Genomic DNA, 22,537 nt, shown 5'->3' with positions numbered 1-22,537 from the left:
TTTTACAGTGGTACAGATAGAATGCCTCATATCTCTGGAAAGAGAACCTGATGATTGCTCCCAGGTCAGGCGGTTCCTGTGGCCTCTACACTGCTCTTCCTGTTGCCAGCAGCCCAGGGGAACTAGTTGCATCCCTGTTCCCTCAGCAGACTGTTCAAAACCAGGCCATGTCTCAATGATCCCTGCACCCCTCCATAAATAGCCCCTTCTTTCCAGCTCTGCGAAGTGCTGCCCTGCCCCTGTATACCTCTGCCCTTCAACAAATGCATGCTGGTCCTGTAAGCCTGTCCCTGGCTTGCCCACCTGATGGAGTCCTGCTTGTCAAGCCTGCATTCCCTTTCCTGAGAAGTCTCCCCTCTCCTCCTGCTCCCACGAGTAGGGCATTGCTGCCCTTTCTCCCCTAAGGAGGCTAAGGGACCTTGGCCTCTGGCCCAAGGCCTGGCATGTAGTAAGTAAGTGCAAAGAAACACCTGCTCAAGAGCAGGAAGCCAGCATCAAATTCTTAGTCAGGTCATCACCAAGCATCTGAAAAATGCCAGGCAAACCAGCCACTGTCCCCAACACTGGCAACATTTCTGGTTTCCTTCTGATCAGGAAAAACTCTCAACCTGGAGGTGCCCTAGTCGTACAGGCTGAGCCCCAGGGCCATCCCTAAAAGCAAGAGACTTTTTGAGTGGAATGCAAATGTTGAAGCGATGGGAAGCTTAGATGTGAAATATCCCAAAATTTCCCCAGTGTGTCTGTTAAAGAAAGACAGTCAGGTTCACTAGACAGAGGGGTGGTTGTTTTTTCTTCCCTCAGAACAAACGGATGGAGAACCTGGTTTAAAATTCCTGGACCCTGGAATACATTTCTATCTGTGTCAAAGTCTACTATCCAGCGCCTCGGCAGAGTTTAAAATCCTAGCTAATAGGTTAACAACTGTTTTTCTTCAGCTTCAAATGAAGAATATCAGAAGGCTGGGGGAATATGCAGCTCTCCAATTTGTACGGACTGCACACAGCTCCCTGCAATGTGTGTTTGACAGGACTGACATTTTGTACCGCTGTGAGATGGGAAAACGTGTGACATTTTTATTCATGGTGGCGTACGCCCTTGTAATGATCAGCTCTGGTCGATGTGCTTACCGCAGCAGCCCCTGAGCCCTCAGAGAACAAACAGGAACCCAAGGTGCCAGCAGTTCGACTGCCTTATTAAACACCGCCAGGATCCTAACGAAGACCAACTGCTGGAAAATCTCACTGTCAAATCCTCAAGGACATTGTCAGTGCACAGCTAACTGCATATATTTTTCATTTAAAATACTGAAATCCAGCATTGTGCCATCACAACCAAGGGGAGGGGTGCCTGCTCCAGCGGCCATCCTGTCAGCTGCTTCTTTGGAGCTCCAGATGCTGGAGCCAGATGCCCAGTGGGGGTCAGAGCGCAAAGGGGGAAGCAGAGATGGGAAACTGCCTTTCTGAAAACCCAGCCCTACCTTCAGGGTGAACTGCAGAAAGTTATAGGGCTCTGGGAACAGTCACTCAGGAAGTGAACTCACTGGCTCCCCTTGCAAGCCAAAGCAAATCTGCATAATTAGAAAATCCGTCTTCCCCAGCCAGCCATCTTCCTGTAGGTGCAACCTACCACATCCTGCAACTCGGTGCTAATCAGCCTTCTGCTTCGCAGCAGACCTTAAGACATCTGCAGGAACACACGGCCGCGGTAGGTGTCACACATTGGCTGAAAAGCTGTGTGTCAGGGTGCCCACCTGCAATCTCACCACTTGTCTCAATTCAAAGGCCTCAAGGTCAGTGTACAGAAGGACCCCCTCCATTCAGCGGTCATTTCTAATGCTGATGCACACTGATGGATGGAAGCCAATCACTTGGCAGACCCTTGGAGCTTCCCATGATTGTTAAACTAGGTGATTTGGTTATGGCTGCACACTCTAATGTATTGATATATTTATTTTGTAAATATGTATTATTTATACAGCATTTCTATTTCCATACTCCAGCCCTGATGCACCAAGACAGACACTCTCTGCTATTTATTTATGGGATCCTTGGCGTGAAAGGCCTAACAAGCTGCCTATGCTTGGTGTGCGTGGGTTTGCAAAAAATCGTAAGTGACTAGCTAAACAACTGGATGGTCTCCACCACCATGGGCACAGGCTTGCGTTTTAAGAGGCTGCCTGTAAAGTTGGTTTGGCTGTACATAATTTACTGCTGTACATAATTCTTGGACAAAATGACCCGGCATGGTGAAGAGCTGGCAATCTAGGGAGGAGGAGCTACAGTGTCCATAACCTGGGATGGAGGGTGAAGCAAGTTATGGAGATCTTGGCGCTTATAGGACCCAGAGGATGTAAAAAGGTGGGTGGTCAGTAGGAACCCTGGGAAAATGCAGGACAGAGAGCATGAAGGGAGCCACATTCTATTTCCTTGAAGCAGGCCATTGATTCACCCCCCTCAGCAGAACCTATCACCCTGGGCTACACAGGGAGGTGTTTACTGACTTTACACAGCCCTGAGGACCCTCCCTTCACCATGGGCTATATCTCAAGCCTCAGCAGAGCATGTTGGCTGGAGGAGGAGAAATATGGACAGTGTTTTGTCTTGTGCCATTTTATGATGAACTTCAAGAGCTCCTATGGAGGGCGCCAGCTGCCCCACCGTGTGGTCCTTTTGGTCTCCTAAACATCTTCCCCATCTTGCCCTCATTCCCACCCCTGTAAATAATATCCTTAGTCAGACAAGTTTTTCCTGAAATATAATGGCATCACTAGTGACCTCTCTCAACTACTGGGAGGAATGCAAGGGAAGAAGAATTCTTGCTAGTTATCAAGGTCAGGACAATGAAGGTGTTTAGTAGACAGTTATGGGCAAGCAAACACTTCTGTCTCTGCAGAAAGAAAAATCCTCACATCTACGAAGTCAGTCTCCAGCTTTCTACTGACTGCTTCATCCCAGTGGCCTTTCATCTTGCCAAGGCTCATCTGGAAATATTCACAGTCAATCCCTCCAGATGTGAAAACAGGGATTTACCCAGAGGGGGTTCAGGACTGGGGCATCCCAAGGGGGGCTAAGATGAGTCCATAACTACGGAACCATGTGGCTGATGGCAACAACATCCCAGGAATCCAGTTTAAACAACTACTCCCATCTCTTCCCACAGTGTCCCAGAATGAATATCCCTGCTTGCCATCCTCTTGAATAGAACCCCATCCTGGCTTCTAGTCACCAATGAAAGAGGGATACACTTGACATCCTTTGGGAAAAGTACCTTTTGTATATTCTCCACTCATTCTTTTATTATATTTGAAGTGTTTGGCAGTATACACAAAGTGTAATACAAAATTCCAGAAGACATGAAACTAAGCAGGGTGTCAACCAAACTAACCAGGCAAAAATGGTAGCCAGTTACAGACATGGTCAGCGTGACCTCAGATAAACTGCTCAGGAGACTAGCATGCAGCCTTGGCTACCAGGGAGCTATGGTCACCAGCCAGCTGTCCCAGGATCTGGCCAGCAGGACAGTGAGGTAGGTGAAGGAAGGGCTTTGAATCTGAATCCATTCCACCAGCCAGGGGATGAGGGTTGGGCCCTTACCCCTGCCAGGCACACGGTAAGCTTTTAGAAGGGCAGCATCTGTTGTTCTCAGCCCTGTGCTAAGGCACCTGGGTTTGGGTTAGATTATTTCTGGGGATAAATAAACTGTCATGTCCAGATAACATCTATGTCTCAGACAGGAGAGAGAGAGAAGTGGGACAAAGTGACCTTGGCCTCCACAGCCATCCTAATTTACATTGCTGGATTTCAAAAGTGACCTAAACCACTGGTGGCCCAAACCAAATGGCTCAGGAAGTAGGTGGAACTGATGAAAAGGATTTGATGAGGGGTTGGGGAGAGCCCTGGCTCCTGCTTTGGATAGGCCTGGTTTTGAATTCTTGCTTTGCGGCTTTATGACCTTGGGCAAGTTACCCAACATCTCTGAGAATCAGCTCTCTGGGGATACTGGCTGCATTGAACTTACAGGGCTGTTGAGAAGAGTGAGATGATGCTTGGGAGGGGCCTGGCTTCATATCATAATGAAAACTGCTTCCATCCAACTGACCCCTTCTTGCTTTCCATTCTCTTGGTTAGTCCTGGTCATCTCTTTCCAAGGGTCCAGCAGCAGTTGGTAATTTACCTAGACTGCAGGCAGTGCCTGGCTCCACCAGGGCTAGGTAGGGATTAATGAGGGATATAGGACAGGCAGCTCCTGGCACACACTCCTTTGGCCACGGAGCAGGGACTACCTGCACAGCCACAGACACTGAGCTGACTCTCTTGGAGGATCTTGCTTGTGGGATATAATATGTTTTCAATATTTTATGTTCTATTTCCCCTTCCCTACTGTGATAAACTCCCCACCTTTGGCACAGAAAATTCTAATCTGAGAAAATGCCTCTTCTGGTCTCGCTGAGTCAGATTTCCTGCTCTTGTCCTGCTGGGCTCAATATCTCCCTGGCAGGGAGCTGGATATGAGCAGCTCCAACACAGACCTTTAAAGAAATGCTGTTTTTAGGCTCTGGCTGGTCCCCTGGCAAAGAGGCTCTGCTGTCGCACTGCTGAACGTGGACAGACTCAGGGATTCAGGAGGCCTGTCACTCAACATGGCTGGGAATTCAGGGAATCTAAAGTGAACACAGTTACTGAGAAACAGCCACCACCCTCATTTTTTGGATTCTTCCCTGCTGAGCTGACCAGGACTCCAGGACAGAAGGAGTAGTAACCCCACCCTCATCTCATCCTGGATCTGCTCTCTTTCATGCACACTCACTCGCCACTCTGTCACTCCCCAAACTCTCACTGGGCAGCTTGTCTGTGCCAGGATCTGTAAGGTGCCAAGGATACAGACATGAACCCAACACTGTCCCCAACTGGGAACTGAATGTAAGTGCACTACCTGAAAGCAGCCAGCAGGGACGGTTCTAGCTCAGAGCAGCAAGGAAGCACGAGGCTTGGAAAAGGCAGGGAGGACTGATGGGGCAGGGGTGGTGGGACAGGGTCTTGGAGGACTGGTGGAACAGAAGAGGAAGGACACTCCTGGCAGTAGAGATGGTAGGAGCTGATTCATCCTGGGGTCCTCCCTGTGCCCCATGTGGGGTCTGGCCTTGAGCAGATGTCCATAAAGAGTTGGTAAGTGAATGAATACAAGTGTCAGAGGCTAGAGGAAAGGAAGGTCTCTGTGGGGGGTGGGCACTTCACAGAGTATTGGAGGTGAGCAGGAACTGCCCAGAAGTGGAGGATGACAGGGGCCTCCAATCCAGAAGATCCAGCTATGGTCAGGGTGGGTTCTCAAGGCTGGTTATGTTCTAATGATACAGGCCAACTAGCAACTAGGGAGGGAATCCTGAAGGGGACTCACACTCCGAGAGCTGATGGACCTATCTCAATTCTTGATAGTCTTTTCTGACATGCTGGTGCCTCACAGAGCAGTGGAGGAGATGCAAAATCTGAGGGATATAGGAGTGCAGAGGGCTGACTTCTTGGTGCAAATGGACAGAAGAATGCCTAGGAAGACCAAGGGCAGAATAAGCCACCAGTAGCTGAAGTTCATGAAGCACGAATGGGTAAGAAGTGGACACTGGAGATGCCAGAACAAAAATGGCACTAGAAACCACAGACAGAGCACTACACTCCCCAGAGTGCAGAGTCAGAGGCAGGACAGAACATGGGAAGAGCACCATCCATGGGAAGGAAGGACAAAATGCAGCTCCTGGGTACAAAGCTCAGCTGGACTGGCCTTTGTACATCAGTCAGCCAAGCCATGCTCCACCAACCCAATTTCCATTCTCTTGTGTATTATTTTGGGTGGACCTTTTTGGAGACCACATCTTTGGCTTAAGGAACAGCTTTAAAAGTGAGAATTTCCCATTGTAACCAATGGATAAAGCAAGTGAGGACTGCCTGGGCCAGGATAGGGAATCTGGGACTTAACAGGAAGTCAATTGCCACCCCATCTGAGAGTGACCACTGTGTTTAGTCACTCAGGTGTTGGAAACTTCCCCATGTATCTGAGACACAGCCTGAAGAAGTGGCTCCCACCCACCCTAGTAAAGTGAGCCCTCTGACTAAGAGTGTGATCAAACACTGCTACATCCAGTGCAGAGGTGATGGCATCTCCTGAGGATGCTGGCAGTCCCCACCCTAAAGAAAAAACTCGTTGGAGTTTAAAGCAAATAAAAAGGGCAAAAAGGAGACTTGGAGATGCCTCAGGGCCCCATCACATCAGCACAAATCTGGGCTTTTCAAAACTACCAGATGGATTAAGTTGAACAATGGCTACGGCTCTGTGGCCTCCCTAGGTTCAGGTAATCCTCATCCCTGTTTTCACACATGCAGCACATAATAGCCATCAGTGATTGTTTGCTGAGCAATTGACAAAGGTTCCTTGCTGCTCTCCATTCCTCAGAAACAGGTAGCCATGAATGGCTGTGCTTGTCCCTTTAAGCTGGGTCACCTGCTCCTATATCCCTGGCCTACCATGCACTGATCTGCCATCTCTCTTCTGTTCCCTCTCTATGTGGTACGATGGTTGACATCTGAGCTTGACTTAGCCCTCCATGCTCTCTAGACTTCAGGATCTCCACAGCTCTGGGTCTGAACCTTTCTCTGTCATCAGACAATACCACAAGAGGCTAGGACAAATTTTTCAGTTTGGTCTCTGTGCATATTATTATTTTGATCTGTTGTCCCTTATCTGGATAGCAGCCATCTGATTTTCTTCCCAGGAACTACCTCTTCTTTGTCTCTTAGGCCTGTGCTTCAGGCAGGATTTCACCCACAGCACACAAGAGTCCTTGGCCACAAACACTGTTAAGACAGGCACAGGAGCACAGCTGGATTAATAAGCAAAGACCATGTCTTCACTTATCAGCAGTGAGAAAGCTTCTAGGAAGTGACACTCACTTTCCTGTTGGTCTTGCCCTAGAAAAGTGTGGTCTGCAGCTATAGTACTTGCTCCATCATTAGGAGAAGGCCTGCAGAGTGGCCCTAGTAGAAGAGGCAAAGTCAAAAAATATGGCAAAAATACATGAGCCTGACATGAGTTGATACCTGGATCAAGCACCTGAAGCTAATATAAGCCAACAGTTTCTCTTTTGGGTTTTATGTCTCTTGCAACTCCAGGTACCCTAATTAGTGTAGACTCCCAGCATAGGCCCTTGCCCCTGGCATCACCAATACAAACTTCTATACATGTTTGGTTTTTATCCTGTGTTCTATTCCCTCATGCATATCAGGAAAGCACCAGCATGCCTTTGGGACCAGCGGTTTGATATACAGGCAACACTTCTTCAGGTGCAGGACACCTGCTTACTTGTATTAGTGCTAAATGAGGTCAGAAGCATTAAGGAGGGCCTGAGAGGCTAAGGAAGCCAGGGACAAAGCCTTACTTATGCTCCAACATCCTGGGATCCTGGGCCACCTGCTCAGATCACTGTAGTGGCTCGGACACTACAAACCCAGAACTGTCACATTCTCAGCAGAGTTGGTGAAGAACCCAAGTATTAGAATCAACAATATGGCTTTCATTCCTGACAATGGCTTTTGAGCTGCAGACCCTTGGCTAAGTCCCCATCTTCTCTGAGCCTGACCTTTTCTCTGAGATCCCCAAAGGGGAGCTGAGCAGATTACATGGGTCAACCTACTGGAATGGGCCACTGTTTCTCTAGGGCGTGTGCCTGGCCAAGGGTGAGTAACTTGGCCTCACATCCCTCCTGCAGCTGTGTGGAGACATGCTCACACACAGACTCACATGTGCTCAGGTCCCAGGCGGGGTGGTCTGGGAGGGAGACTGACCTTGGCCCCAGTCCTTCTGTAGCTATCCTTCATTTGTGCTGAAATGAAGGTGATATGGCTTAGAAAGAAAGCTGCTATTTTTAAGCTGGCTCTTCACTGGCTACAGATGTTTCTCAGTTCTTCCAGGGCATACTAGGAGCTTTACCCACACTGCTGGGCAGCTTGGCCTCTCCGGTTCCCTGCAATGAGGGGAATGCAACCTGGGAAGGCAATACTGAATGCTCATTCAGAAATCTCCTCAATTTTCAACTCAGCCTTACAGATTTTCAGAATCTTGATTTCTCTGTTTATTGGCAAGTTTTCCCTCCTGAAATGAAATGCGTCTTTCCAGAGGAGCAAACTGCAGCCTTGCTAAGCCTTTTGGAAGTCTGTCTCTGGGTTAGCCTGGACTATAAAAGGTTGAGTGCATGTGCGAAGACAGGTCTAGCCTATTACCCTAAAAAGAGACCTGCTGCCATCTGGGGGCAATGCTGCTTTTGGTAATGGCAGTGAGTGAGTTGAAACAACTGTGGACAGCAATCCTACCAGAACAGAAGGCAGGGCCCTGTCACAGTCACCCTACAGCTGGCACAAAGGCTGGACTGGAGCCAGAGGAACTGGAGAGAACGTGGTGGGGAGACCAACACAGTGCTCTGCTTTCTTGCACAAAGATTGGTTGAAAAGAGCAGAAAAAAAGGGCAATGGAGAGGGGAAACACACTTTGGAAGTGACAGGTTGGAAAGAATGGTGTATAGGGAGCTTTGCATCCAGGATCTAAGAATGTGGCTGGTGAGTCCCAATGAGAAAAATGACTTTGACGCTTGCCAGCCTGCTCCCAGCTGGATTCACTGGCCTGCCCCCTGCTCCTTTGCTCTCAAGTCCAAGCCAGAGTCAGGCAGCATCATCTGTTCTCTCCAGTGCCAGCTCCCAGAGAAGCCACCAGGACCTTCCCCTCTGCTCAGTGACAGCTTCCTCTGGGCTTAAGCTTTATTTTCCTACTGAGAGCGACAGGGACACAGGTCAGTTATAAGTGCATGGGCAGGAGGGCATGTTTCAAGACCTGAGAAGAAGACAAAGCCCTAAGAAGACAGGGCTGGCTGGAAGGTAACCAACTCTGCTCTTGCCCACTGGGCCTAGGTGCCAGCACTGAGGGAGATACTTATAAGCCAAATTTCATTTAATCATGGTAACAACCTATGACTCAGACATTATCACCCCAGTCTAAAGATGAGGAAACTGAGTTTCACTGAGGTTAAGTGACCTACTAAAGGTCACCAGCTAGTCAGTGACAGAGCTGTAATTTAAGCTCAGAGCTGCCAGCTTCCAAAATCTGTGCTTCATGCACTCTACCTTTACCAACCGACGGGTATTCACCTTTTAGCAGTTAAGTTTGGGGGCGGGGGTGAGAGGCTGTATTTATTTTTTTTCTCCTTCTGTCTCTGAATGGATACTCTGTGTGTGTGCATGCGTGTGTGTAACTTCTTAGCCATACCATTTGAAAGTAAGTTTCTGGCATCATGCCATCTCACCCCTATATACTTCAGCATGTATCTCCTAGGGACAACGATAAGGAATACATACAAAACCATGCTACTAACATCATCTAGTATCCCAGTCTATCTTTAAATTTCCCATCTTTCCCAAGAATGTCTTTAAAGTAAAAATAAAATATATCCTTCCAGGTCCAGGGCTGGGGTTGTGGCTCAGTGGCAAAGTGTCTGCCTAGCATGTAAGGCACTGGGCCATCAGCACCACATAAAAATAAATAAATAAAATAAATGTCTACAAACAACTAAAAAAAAAAGTAAAAAGAAAATATACTCTTTCATCTAGTTAGGTCCAAGCATTGCATTTGGTTATGTATCTATCTTAGTCTCTTTTATGGATAAAATCTTTATGTCTGATTTATGCAGTTGCTTTATTCTATGTAATTGAAGGGCTAAAGAGCCTCTCCCTTCTCTCACTCCCCTCCCTATCTCCTGCACAGCGACTACTCGTACAGGGCTCAAGGTGGTCCTCTACCTTGTTCCTCCCCACTTCCTTTCTCGGGACATCTAGACAGACCTTAGAATCTCATAAAGATACACAAAATAAAATGAGACAGGATCTAAGTTGCTACAATACAAAGCTATTTCTACTTAGAAACTAATCCTTATTTATGGAAAGTGAATTTGGAATTAGTTTTTGACCACTAATGGAATATTCATTTTTCTTTCTCAAATGAACAGATAATTATAAGCATAGCAACTGAAATGAAATCAAATAACTTACTGGACACAGCAATACTTAAACAATAATCAATCATGACCTAATTAAACATCTGTAGCAATAACAAATCCCAGGATATTTACTGGTTGCCAGTTCCATGCCAGGCCCTGCAGAAGGCACTGGACCTCTGAGAGACTCACCTTTTCAGGGAAGAGATGAACATTCAAGAAATGGACTGGAAGGGTTTACAAAAGGGATCTGCTCTGGGTTTGACCAGACAGATGGTGAAGGGCCTCATGGGCCATGCCAAGGGGAGTCTTTAGGGGAGGCTAGGAGCAAGGGCTGACATGGGCCCCTGTGCATGCTTTATTTAGGTAGCCTTCTGTAAGGCTATGTGATGACTGCAGTGGTGATGCCAGTGCGATTGGAGCAAATGATTATACTATCTGCACCAAGACTGTGGCAGAATTGATGGAGAGGAGGGGACAGGGCAGTGTCAGGAGGTAGAGGGGAGGTTATGGCAGTAGTGTGTGGTACCGAGATCTGGATGGACAGCAGCATAACTCACTAAGGGAGAGATGGAGGAGATGGAGCACACAGCACACGGGCGGCTGGACTGGAGTCTTCTGGAGAACATGGGTGACCTCCTGGAGATGTCTGGGATCAATAGTTGAATTGTAGGGAATTGTGTGTGACTTCCAATCTCAGTGGGGCAGAAGGAGTTTCTCAGTCAAGGGTGCTGAGAAGGCATTTCCTGGCTGGGCAGTGTCTCCAGCCTAGCAGGAGACTGGAACTGAAGGACTGGCTCACCACTCACTGCAAAGCCCAAACGCTCCAAACACAGACAGGCAGACAATTATATTCTAAGAGCTGGGCCTAAGGTGGTGTCCCAACTTCTCTGTTACAGCTTTCCAGAAGCCACAGTGGTGCTTGATGGGGACTCTGGTTTACTCATATTTTTAAGCTTTACATAAGAGAAGTTCCTAAATCTCTGCTCAGATGGGAGAACAACAGATGCATCTTTCAACACACAAACCTGATGGCCTGGGAAGCAGGTAAGTAGTCTGCAGATCAGTCAGCTGGGGAAACATTAGGAAGGGGGCCCTGAGAGTACTTTGCATTAAGTTCTCAGGTGAGCCTCATTCTCCCACCTGCCTAGCCTTAGAAGGCCCCCGAGAAGGCCTGGCCTGGCCCTGCCCACAGCCTTGGCAGCACCATTAGGGCCAGAATCCAGCATCACTGGACTGCAGTGTTAGTCCAGTGCCATATCCAGGAGGGAGGGCTGTATGTGGCAGAAGCAGGGGTGCTGCTGGGGCAGGAGTGAGCTACTTTTTCCAGCAAGCACTGTTCGAGCTGAACTGGTTTCCTCATTTGTACAAGGCTTTCTTATTTTTCTTACTTAAGGCGTTACTCAACGAGCACAGATGTAAAAGCACCTAGTGGCCTGGCCATCTGATTAAATGGAGGTACACAGCAGTTTCCATGGGGTGCTGCCTCCATTGACTCCTCTCAAGAGAAGGGGGTCAGGGCAAGATGTTCTAGCTATGGGGTACTCAGCCCTTGTATAGGACACTGCTTCCTCACCCCTTCTATGGTCACAGAAAGGAGGGAATTTCCATTCCCCATCCCAGGAGACAAAAGCAGAGGGCACCCTTAGCCTGTCTCTGCCCTACCCCTGCCTGGGAGAAGACCCCCTCCTGGGGTCTGGGAAGGAACTAAGCATGCTCTGTCATTTCTTCCAGCTCCCCCTGCACCTGTAGCTCCTCCCTTTGAAGAGCCATTGTCTACTTACCTTGCGTGGCATAAGAGTCTTTTAAATTCTGAGGCAACATTTTAGTAATCGTTTGGCCTCAGGTCTAATGCAATATTCCTTTAGTCTTAATTTAAAAAGCTGGTGATTTGTAAGGCTGAGGCAGGAGGATCAGAAATTTGAGGCAAGCCTCAGAAATTTAGCAAGAACCAGTTTTAAAAAAATAAAAAGGGCTGTGAGTGTGCTTAGAGCACTGTTGGGTCCAATTCCTAGTACGAGGGTGGTGGTGGTAGGGGGAAGCTGTCATTTTAATCTCATTTGACTGTCTCCTGTCTGCTGGATGGTATTTCTTAACTGATTCTAAACTTGAGAAAGGGGAAAAATAGTTCCTTTAAGCCTCTCTAAACTAAGCATTTTCCAAGGTTGGAACAGGCATTCTGGAGCCACTTTTGAACCTTTGAAGAAACCATACATGATCAAGATGCAGAGGCAAATAAAAACGCATCTATTTTGTTCATCACAAGCTCCGAGTGGATAACACGTGTCTGCTTTAGCAAACAAATGAATTGCTACTGAGTTTGGTATGTTGACAAAATATCCTTTAACATAGGATCCAATGAGGGACTATGTAGAGTAGTTCTGGGGGATAAGAGGTTGCGTCTGAGAGGCCCTGACGGCATTCTGGACTCATCTCTCATCTTAGCACTGAGGTTGAGACTGTCCATCTGCTGGTCTGTCACCATCCTTATGACCTACAAGGGTGGAGACTGAAGACTTATTTGTCTTATACACAGCATATGGATGAATGGATGCATAAAAGAGGGAAGGTCTCAGCCTTGAAGGAAAAACTGAGGTAGAAAGCAAGAGAGCACCTTCCCTCTCTGGCAGTGGCCAGTCTTGCCCTACTGCTAAATTCCTCTCTCACCAGCCCCCTGCTGCAGAGCCCTCTGCAAACAGCCTCTGTTGGACCCCCTGTCACCCTGAGGGATGTTTCCATGGAGCTCCCTTGGCAGGCTGTGCAGGCACCAGCTTTGCAAGGTAGAGATTAAGGCAACCATCAACAGTCTGCCAGCTGAGTGTTCTTAAAGAATGAAATCCACAAAAATGAAAACCTAGGGAAGAATTTTTCTCAGGTTAGTGAGCATGACTGCCATGATGAGTTATCTTGCTGGGACATATCAGCTTTAAGAGACATATTGACCAGATGAAGTCCTTGCTGGGTGAGGGAGCTGGCATGAGCTAGACTCTCCTGGGTTTCCATGCTGGTGTTGTGGGCCTGGGCAAATCCATTAATGTCTCTGAGTTCCAGTTCTGGGTCCATAAAATGGGGTTAAAAATTCCTTCAAAGGGCTGTGGTGGAAGTGACAGAAAATATGGTGGGGAGCAGGTCTGTTGTTTTTCCAAAAGGACAATCTATAGCACTGGGCCTATATGACTGGCTTTGGTGATCCCTGATGAACATTTAAATTTTTTTTTTATATGCCCAGAAAAAAAACTAGACCAGTATGTTAAACCTATGATTTAACCAACTGCTCAAGTCGTGGTGAAAGTTGGTATGGATATCTGGTTTGAGTCTATTTAAAGAAAACCATCAAGTCACCAAAAAATAGTACAGATGGTAGGAGAGTGTGGCAAAAAATTTTGAACTGGAATTCAAAGGCCTGTTCTTTTGGAAGAATCTGAAGTCCACAAAACTCATGTCTGCCAGTAGTAGGGGCTCTACCTGCTGTGGCCAATGGCCCATCAAACCAGGCAGTTGGGGAAGGACTCAAGGACAACCTATTGTGGGGCAAAGCTGGAAAGAGTTAAAAGAAAGGGGTCTGCAGTTTCGCTGGCCCATCCCCCCACAGCTAATCTGTCACCTAATGAAGAGGGGCCGGCACAAGTGAGCTAGCTGGCAGTTCACTTACAGCGGACTGATTAAGAATGTTCAACCAACAGCAGACTGTAGACCTTTCCAGAGAAAATAAATAGAGTGTAGACTGTATGCAAATGTGTTTGTCACTTTGACAGCACGTCTCAATTAAGGCATCTCGCGGCTGTGGGTAGGCGCTGCGGCTGCAGCTGGAAGGAAGAGCCGGCTGCATGGCTGATCCTAGGGGCTTGACCCTAATCCACATGCATGCATTAAAAAAAATCCTGCCTTCCTGTACACTTGCATAATGCTGGCAGCCACGTGAGGGAAGTGACAAACGGGGGGAAAAAAGCCACTTTCATCCTCTCCAGTTTGCAGACCTGTGAAGGCACAGACAGCTCTTATTTCAACAGAGTTTGGGGTGGCTTTTTTAATTGTTTATCCCCCACCCGCGTGCACGCACACACTCTCTTATTCTGCATTTAGCTGGGAATGACATTAAAGCATCTCTACTTCTTGCTGAAATGGAAAGAAGGTCTTTCTCCATTTCAAATAGGGCCTCCTTTTTTTTGTGTGTTTCGAAAATGGAATGTTTAACACCATGAAATCCCTCTCCCCCGCCCCCTCTTTCTCTGTAATGGGCTCCAAACTCCAGCAAGGGCTCCTTTCATGGGCAGGTTAGTGTGTGCAGGAATGAGGACAAAGGAAAGCAGGAAGCTGACTATGGAATGCCATGCTGGCGACAACCAGGGGCTGTGCTTTCAGCAAGCGCAGCAGCTGGGGAACTGGGGTGTGGATCTTTCCAACAGGGTCTGACCCTGGGGAGGAGGCAGCTCTTTGGGGTGCAGACTCCAGTGCAATTTGAAGATAATCATTAACCAAACGAGTGCCTCCCATTCATGCTTCTTTCATGTACTACATTTCAATTCTCAGAATATCCCTTTTAAGTGTAAAATCAGAAAAGAGGGTGAATCTCCCCAAGTTAAAGATGTATGAATGTATTATCTGAACAGATTGATTAGAGAAGAATGATTCTTATGTTTCAACCAATTCCAATTCACACCTTACAATAACAGCTACAGCTACGATTTCATCAGTTCCCTTCATTTCTTAAATAGCTCTATGCTGGGTATATAGTAGGCCCTTGATAAACATCTTTCAAAATCAAAAATATTTTAAAGGTAGGATTCTAGTTCCTTCATATGGTGAAACCGCAATCACATTTAAAGTAAAATTCATAAAGACTAGTTTAATCATGTCTCATCTAATAAGTGGCTAAAAAAGTCAGGTTATTTAAGAATAAATTATCTTGCAAATTCTTATTATAACCATATCTTGCTAACAGAGCCAATTCTCATAAACCACAAACAAACAAAAAGACTTATGCTAACCAGAGTCAAGAGAAGTAGGGAAGGGCACACGATTTTTTTCAACCAAAAAGATGACCATGGGGCTGGGGATGTGGCTCAAGCGGTAGTGCGCTCGCCTGGCATGTGTGCGGCCCGGGTTCGATCCTCAGCACCACATACCAACAAAGACGTTGTGTCCGCCGAGAACTAAAAAATAAATATTAAAAATTCTCTCTCACTCTCTCTCCTCTCTCACTCTCTCTTTAAAAAAAAAAAAAAAACCTAATAAAAAAAAAAAAGATGACCATGGATAGAAATGGAAAAAACAATTTTAGTTTCTATACAGAGTACAATGTGTTACTTAAGGGGGAAAAAAATGAGTAGACAATTTTTCAAATGCTCAAGTCGTTGAAAATAGTTGGGTAAAGAACTGGATCTCTAGAACTGTAGTGAGGGTGTTTACTCTGAGAAGCAAGACTCCTGATATTGATTTTCAGGAAGTACATTAATAAAGAACTCCTAATTGATTTTTTTTTTAAGACTTCGCTTGTTGCCTTTTATTTGAAGGTGCAAAGAAGGGCCTGGGATGCTAAAGTGTTCTAATGAGATGCTTAGCTAACAGGGATCTTAAAGGCAATGCCTGGGAGTGGGGGAGGCAGCAGCCGCATTTAATGACTTCATTCAGCAGTGGAGCTAGTTGATGACCAGAGCCAGACTGTCTCCCCGAAATTTTTGAAAATTCACCTTCAAAACATGTTTACACCAAATAAACATTTGACGACGTGAAAAACTCCATGGAGTTGCTCTGCCAAGGAGAGTTGGAATGATGAACCGTCTGCCGTATGTGCTACAGCTTCTGCTATGAGCAAAACAACAAACCCCCAAACTGGAAAATCAAACAGACCCTGAAAAAGGACCAGGTACCTACCTGCCCAAAGTGGACCGTGATGGGCCTCCGGTCTTCTCGGAGCTTGGGGTCCTTGGCCTCCACCAGTGGGGACGGCATAGTCTTAGGCAGCTGCTCTTCTGTGGTGGGGGCACAGCCGTTCTCCGAGATGTCCTGCGGGGAGGAGTATGGTCCGGGGTTGGTGTCAGGGGGCTCCCTCATACCCCACAGCTAAGTGGCCTGCCATGGAACCCCCTCCGGGACATTCCAAGCCTATCCTCCTGGGAGAGATGGAGGAAATGGAAGGCTAACTTGGCCCTTTGACTTTTAAGGACTAGAGAAACTAAAATCATTTGCATTAAATTATAAAGATAACTAATTCTTAATAGTGAAAAAAATCATCTTTCATACTATCTTACACAGCTATTTTCATTTTTACATATTCACGGTATCTACACACATTTAAAAATTACTTGCAATCACAGCTCATGCTTAATTTTATATCCTGTTTTGTCTCAATATATTATATGCATCACCATGGGTGCTACATAACAATTATAATAACAATTTTAATGGATGCATAATATTTCATTGAGCAGATATGCAACAACTTAATAAACCATTTTCCACTGCTATTGGACATTTGTTTCTAATTTTTTTTAACTTTCTAAATACCCATGATAAATATTGTAGTTTTTCTTTCTTTTGTATTATTTCTTCCATGGAAATACCTAGAAATAAAATTACTAGGTGAAAAGATATAAACATTTTTCAGGGTTTTTATTCATTCTACCAAATTTCCAATTTACACTAACTACCAGCAATGGATGCATTATCGGTTTCACAGTCCTTGTTAGCCTTATCATTTAAAAAATGTATCGCTAATTTAATAGGTGAAAAATTAGACTTCATTGTTGTTTTAATTTGCATTACTTTGATTATTTGTGAGTGTGGACATTTTCTCCGTGTTCTCTGCTGATGATGTTACTGTGTGTGAATATGATGTGCTTGTGTCCCTCTTTCTACCCCCACCCAGTCTTTCTAAAAGAGAATAAAGAGTGTGAATTCTGATTTAGGGCTCTGACTGGGGAACATTTAGGGAAACAAAGAAATATTTTTCAATCCAGAAATTTACATTTAATTTGTGCTTCTGATGAATGAAGTCACATTAGAAGGAAAAGAAAAACCCAATGTGCAAAAGGCAGGTAATGGCTGCTTTCGCTAGCGCTAGAGCTGACGGCGCACGTGGGCTATTTGGAGCATGGATATGGTCCACAAGTGCAATGCAATAAGCATCACATATTGTATTCAGGTCAAGAAAGTTGCTTTGATCTTGACTGGAATGGGATAGAGAATAAATGTACAAATTACATGTAAACAATCATTTTTTTAACCAAGTACAAACAACTCATAGCCTGAATTAAATAATAAATATAATTGCCAATTCTTTTCTTTGTAAAAACACACATTTTAATCAACAGACCACACCCTCTTAAAACTCATTAAATTCTGCACATGAGAGATAACCGATCACTCTTAACTTCTCAGCTAAGTAGAGAGAAAGTGGGACACGGGGGAAAGTGGTTGCTTATTGAATAATCCTGTATTAAGGAGGAAACATATAACATCTCTGAGCTTCAGTTTCTTCATCTGTAAAATGAGGCTATGGTAGTTATGAGAATTAAAGAAGACAGGTGAGACCAGATAAGTGCCTTGACCATTATTAGCTACTCAATGAACTGTAGAAATTGCACAGATGCCCCTCCCATACCATATTAATTTGCTCTTTAGGTGCCTATCCGTTGGCCTCCTTTCCCAAGAAGCCAGTCTGAGGAGTCTACTTCTTGGTAAACAACACAGGGAGGTAGTGACCTCTTGACTTTACAGAGAGGCCTTGGATCAGTTGGCCCATGTCAGATCAGTCAGTCTCAGCCAGGCTAAGGCTCAATGATGAAAGGGCCTGCTGACTGCCTTGTTCGGAAAGGGGCTGCTCCAAGGCACTTAGGTCAAGTGGAACAAAAAAGGGGAGGGGCTCCTCCTGTGCCAGAAAGCAACAGAGGGCCAAAGGGGCATTTTGGATCCAGGTGGGGATACCCAGAAAATAAACACGAGAGGTTGAACAAGCCAAACAGTAACCATTTCATGTGCGAGCATGAAATAAATGGAGCTGCAAGGTAGCATGGTAAGAAAATAATTAAGAAACTACAAGATAATAGGTGTTTTAAAAAAGAAAATGCATGTGGTTGTTTTTGGAAAAGTGTCTCCTAGCTTTGTTTTTACCATCAATCATCTAATCTTTCCAATTTACTCAACCTCTCCACAACTATTTCTTTGTTTTTACAATGAGGAGACTATAACCTGTTTGGCAAATTTCCAAGCTACTGGGTGATGGGTTAAATTAGATGAGATATGAGGAGGATTTGAAAAATGTCTAAGCATTATGAAAATTGAACATTAGACACTTCCTCCTACAAAGGACAGAAAGCTTCCCTGGAGAACACCTGCCCTGGTGGGCACTTTTCTGGACCCTTGACCTTTGTTTTCACATAGTCCCTATGATAATCACAAGGTAAACAGGAGTATACTTTTTTCATAGGTAAGGAAGTAGGGCTCAGAGAGAATAACTTATCCAAGGCCACACTGCTAGGAAGCAGAGGAACCTAGAACTATCAATCCTGGCAATTATGCCACAATGACCCATGAAAATAGCATACATGATAATGGCTCTTGAACTGATGGAGGACTTACCACCTCATCAGGAGTGACCTCTCTCTCCTTGGCAACCCTTCTTGTTAGATTATTATTATTTTTTTCTGTCAGTGCCAGGGATCAAAACCTGTTCTTCTCACATGCTAGGCAAGTACTCAATGACCAAGCTACACCCCAGCTCTAGACTGATCATAATCTACCACACCCTACGCTACCTGTGATTCCCCACAGACGGTGAGTTCTTAGGGTTTGGGTTCTCTATCCTGGATTCTCTTAAATCTAGCACTCACTCTGTAGTAAATCTTTATAAAGTTTAGCTGAACATTTGGAAGGCAAATGTGTGCAATATACAAATGTGCCTGGGAAAAAGCAGTGCTGTACATTCATTTTACTTGGAAGATTCAGAGCCATAAAATTTCTTGTGAATTTCATTTCTTATGAAGTTTGTGGCTCACTGATTTTTTTCACTTTGTCACTGTTTCCTCCACCTAAGGACAACTGCTTCCTCCACCTAAGGACAACTACTTCCTCTACCTAAGGACAACTGCTTCCTCCTGCGATGCCACAGGGAGCAGAGCAGGAGGAGCCGTGTCAAGAAAAAAACAGGAACAGTGTGCAGCCTCTGCTGCACCTACCAGCAGAAGATCTGCACAGAGTGGAGGCCCGGGCAGCAGCAGTGTCCACCCATGACCGAGGAAGCTGCAGTCTAAGAACTCACTGGCTGCCGCAGAGGACCTGGGCAGTAGGTTCTCATCCCCTTCTGGTGGGAATGCAAACTGGCAATTTATACAAAAGACCTAAAAGATGCACATGTCCTTTGGCCCACCAATTTCATTTTTAGACACTTATCCTAACTAAAGAATAAAAATTGCTGCACAGTCTTATGAGAATATTTGCCTAAAAAATTGGAACTTAGGTGCCCATCAGATAAAATTTTTGGAGCCCTTTAAAACAATGACAAATGGAAGAAATATATAGTGGCCTGGGATATGCTCAGGATATACCAAGTGAAAATGTAGGCTATGAAATGAGATCATTTGTTTTTTTGCTTCTCTGATTTGTTGAATTTTCTTCAATAAACATGTATTTTGTTTGCAAACAGGGAAAAACTGACCTTCTAAATGTCATTTTTAAAAAGCAAAAGCAAGAGGCTGATGGGAAGGGTAAGCCTATTCCTTCCTGAAGGGTCACACAGAAGGAAGACACTAGACAGAGCTGCAGATCAGAGGCCACTGCAGGGTGGCAAATCTCTCTCAGGAGCCCTGAGGCTCTGAGCACGGGGGCTCTACCACACCTCATCCCTCAGTAGTGATGAAAGAGGCGGAATATAATTCTATTCCTATTATCTTCCCTAAGCGTTTTGTGCGATAAAAAGTCCGTCAGAGCTAACCTCCACCTTTTCAGAGAAGATAGGCAAAAAGGGGTCTGAGATGTCCTGGGACCTCCATGAGCAGTCAGGGAGGCAGGAACTCAGACTCTCAGGATCTACAAGGACAGCAGGGGTCTGTGTGGACTTGGAGGAGCTGAGGTGGACAGGAGGGATAGAAGGTGGAGAGCAGAGCCTTCATATGGAATGGCTGATGCGTCCTTCTCCCTGTTGGGCAATGAGGTGGGAGGTTTGCAAGGTTGGGAAGGTCATAACCAAGGGAGGGCTCCCTCAGAGCTGTTCTAGACACCTTGCTCTAATGGTGGCATAAGCAACATGAAGCTATTTATCAGGATGTGAGATATAAGAAAACACTCAGAATCACTACTCTCATCTGTGGAGGGGCTACTAAGTGCTGCTGTTTTAGCACATTATCTCTTCTAATCCTTTTGACAACCCAACAAAAATTGGTATTTCCCCTAGTTTATGGATGAGGAAAACTAGGTTCAGAGAGGTCTAGTAACTCACCCAAGGCCACACAGTTAATGTTCCAGCTTTGAACTGGCTTTTCTGCCTCAGAAGCTCAAATGCCACATTTCTGTCTGGAGGAGTTTAAAGGCACCCTAGGTGTGAGGCTGCAGCAGTATTGTGTCTGACTTAGTTTGCTGATGGGAGTGCTACCTTCTCTACTTTGAGATTCATGCTGCGTCCTCCTTTTCCCAGCCTACCTCCCACCACACCAAATGTAAATTAAAATATGAATATTGATATCAAACTAGTAGCCAAAGTTGGAGTCTGTGTGATTGAGGCTGCAGCGTATTTTAATGTGTCTGGAGACAGGGAGCTGACAGTCGTATGATAAGGTGTGAAAATGTCTGTGCTATGAGAGTCTACCTGGCTCTCCTTGCCCCTCATGTGCTGGCTCACTCCCTTCACTGCGCTCAGAAATGTTTGGCCAGAAATTCAAGCCAACTGTGAATTTGCTCCTTTCAATCACGGAGACTCTAAACAAGCTTGACTTGTCTTTAAAAGATCAGGGATTTAGAAACTATACAAAGGGCTGTGAAATGGGCCCATTTGGTTACATATTCGGATACTAAAGAAAAAAGATAAAAATTTTAGGGATTCCTCAGTAGGCACAGAAAGACATCCTTATGTATTTGAATGTTCCCTGCAGGTGAGGGAAGGTTATGTGGCTATCACTTAAAACAGGGTCTCCTCATGCCAGCATGGCTCGGTGCCGCAGCAGAAGGCAATTTGTTGACATTCTTCTGCAGAGCGGGTTTGGCAGGGCCACACTCTCCATGGAGGCACCATGTTCTCCCCTAGGAAGTGACAGCTACATCGCATCCTTGCCATTTCTTCTTCCTAATTTTGAGCAAGTCAGATTTCAAAGGAGGCCAAACTGGAGCAGAACTTGACCACCTTGCTCCATTTATCCAGAGAAATATGTTCTCCATCTTTCTTTTTTTGTTGCTGGGCAGAAGCAGAGCAGGTGTGGAATAAAGCCATGCTATAGGATCTATGAACAATTATTTGCCAATGGTCACAGATATCCTGAAAGCTCCTCTTTCAGATGCTTTGAAAATCTGCAGCACAAATGAACAAGGGACGGAGAAGGGGCCCTGCTCAGTCACATTAGAGATGGACCCTCCACACACCGTGATGACCTCTCCACAGGTCAGCCCCACATTTTCTATTTGCAATTCAAACCCAAGGCAAGAGCAAAGAGGGCAAGACTAGGTTCTTGATTATATCTGCGAGGTCACCATTGCTATGCAGAGTTAGAGGAGGTGAGGTGGCAACCCAGTACATTTGAAAATTGAATCTTTGTTGGGAACTGCCTCAATTTCAGAGCAGAAACCAAACTTGAGATGTCTGTATTAGATGCTTCTGGGGAGCCACATAGATAGGTTCTGTGTAAAGGGGAGAGGGTGGAAGGGAGGGGAAGAAAAAAGTCAAGGAAATATTTTCCACTGCAGTGAGAGAGGTCAGGCGAAGCCAAATTCTAAATTAGCTCAAGAAAGGGAGTTGGAGAGCGCTGGAGACCCGGGGCCTGCATGTACTGAACAATGCTAGAGTTTCAATTACAAAACAGCTCTTCCAAGAACAACTGCAAAATATCAAGTCTGTGGAAATCTGTACGACCAAAGGGGGGAAAAGTGAAAATTGAAAAGGGTGCACTAATAGATCTGTCAACAGTCCAATGGTGACAAGCCACATTTCTATAAAATGCCTTCACCGCTTGTGTCACCTGAAATACACTGACACTCTCTATAGAACATTATCTCCTGAAGCTATTCTTGAAAAGACTGGCAGGGGGAAGAGAAGGGGAGGGGAAAATCAGTTTAGACACCATCAAGGAACAGAATGGGAGGTGGCATGGAAAGAACGTAATCTAGATTGTTTAAATGAACTTTGAACAAACACATTAAAAAAACTGGGCTTTACTGTTTTTTTTTTTTTTTTTTTCCAGAAAGGCTACCTTTCATAGAAAGGGGGTTTTCTGGAGGCCAGATGCCTGCACACTCTAGTAGGAAGGTAAGGTGATGCCTCTAGCTTCATGGTCTGCAGAGAGGAAGTGGGAATCATGCGCCACATCTGTG

At 45.6% G+C, this 22,537-nt stretch overlaps 1 protein-coding gene across 9 annotated transcripts in view; it reads right to left on the bottom strand.

Annotated features, from left to right (window-relative positions):
* The window catches only part of DENND1A (DENN domain containing 1A), a 521,188-nt gene that overhangs the window by 36,522 nt on the left and 462,129 nt on the right, over positions 1-22,537 (bottom strand). For all 9 annotated transcript variants that reach the window (XM_081282502.1, XM_081282504.1, XM_081282503.1 and 6 more), the window contains one exon: positions 15,899-16,030. In XM_081282502.1, coding sequence (XP_081138628.1) covers positions 15,899-16,030 — 132 coding nt within the window. The remainder of the gene's footprint in view (positions 1-15,898; positions 16,031-22,537) is intronic.

The sequence above is a fragment of the Spermophilus citellus genome (assembly GCF_964194105.1).
Source record: "Spermophilus citellus genome assembly, chromosome: 2".
Classification (NCBI taxonomy): Eukaryota; Metazoa; Chordata; class Mammalia; order Rodentia; family Sciuridae; genus Spermophilus; species Spermophilus citellus.
Note: the sequence above shows the minus strand (reverse complement) of the source record. Positions and strands in the feature narration are given on the sequence as shown.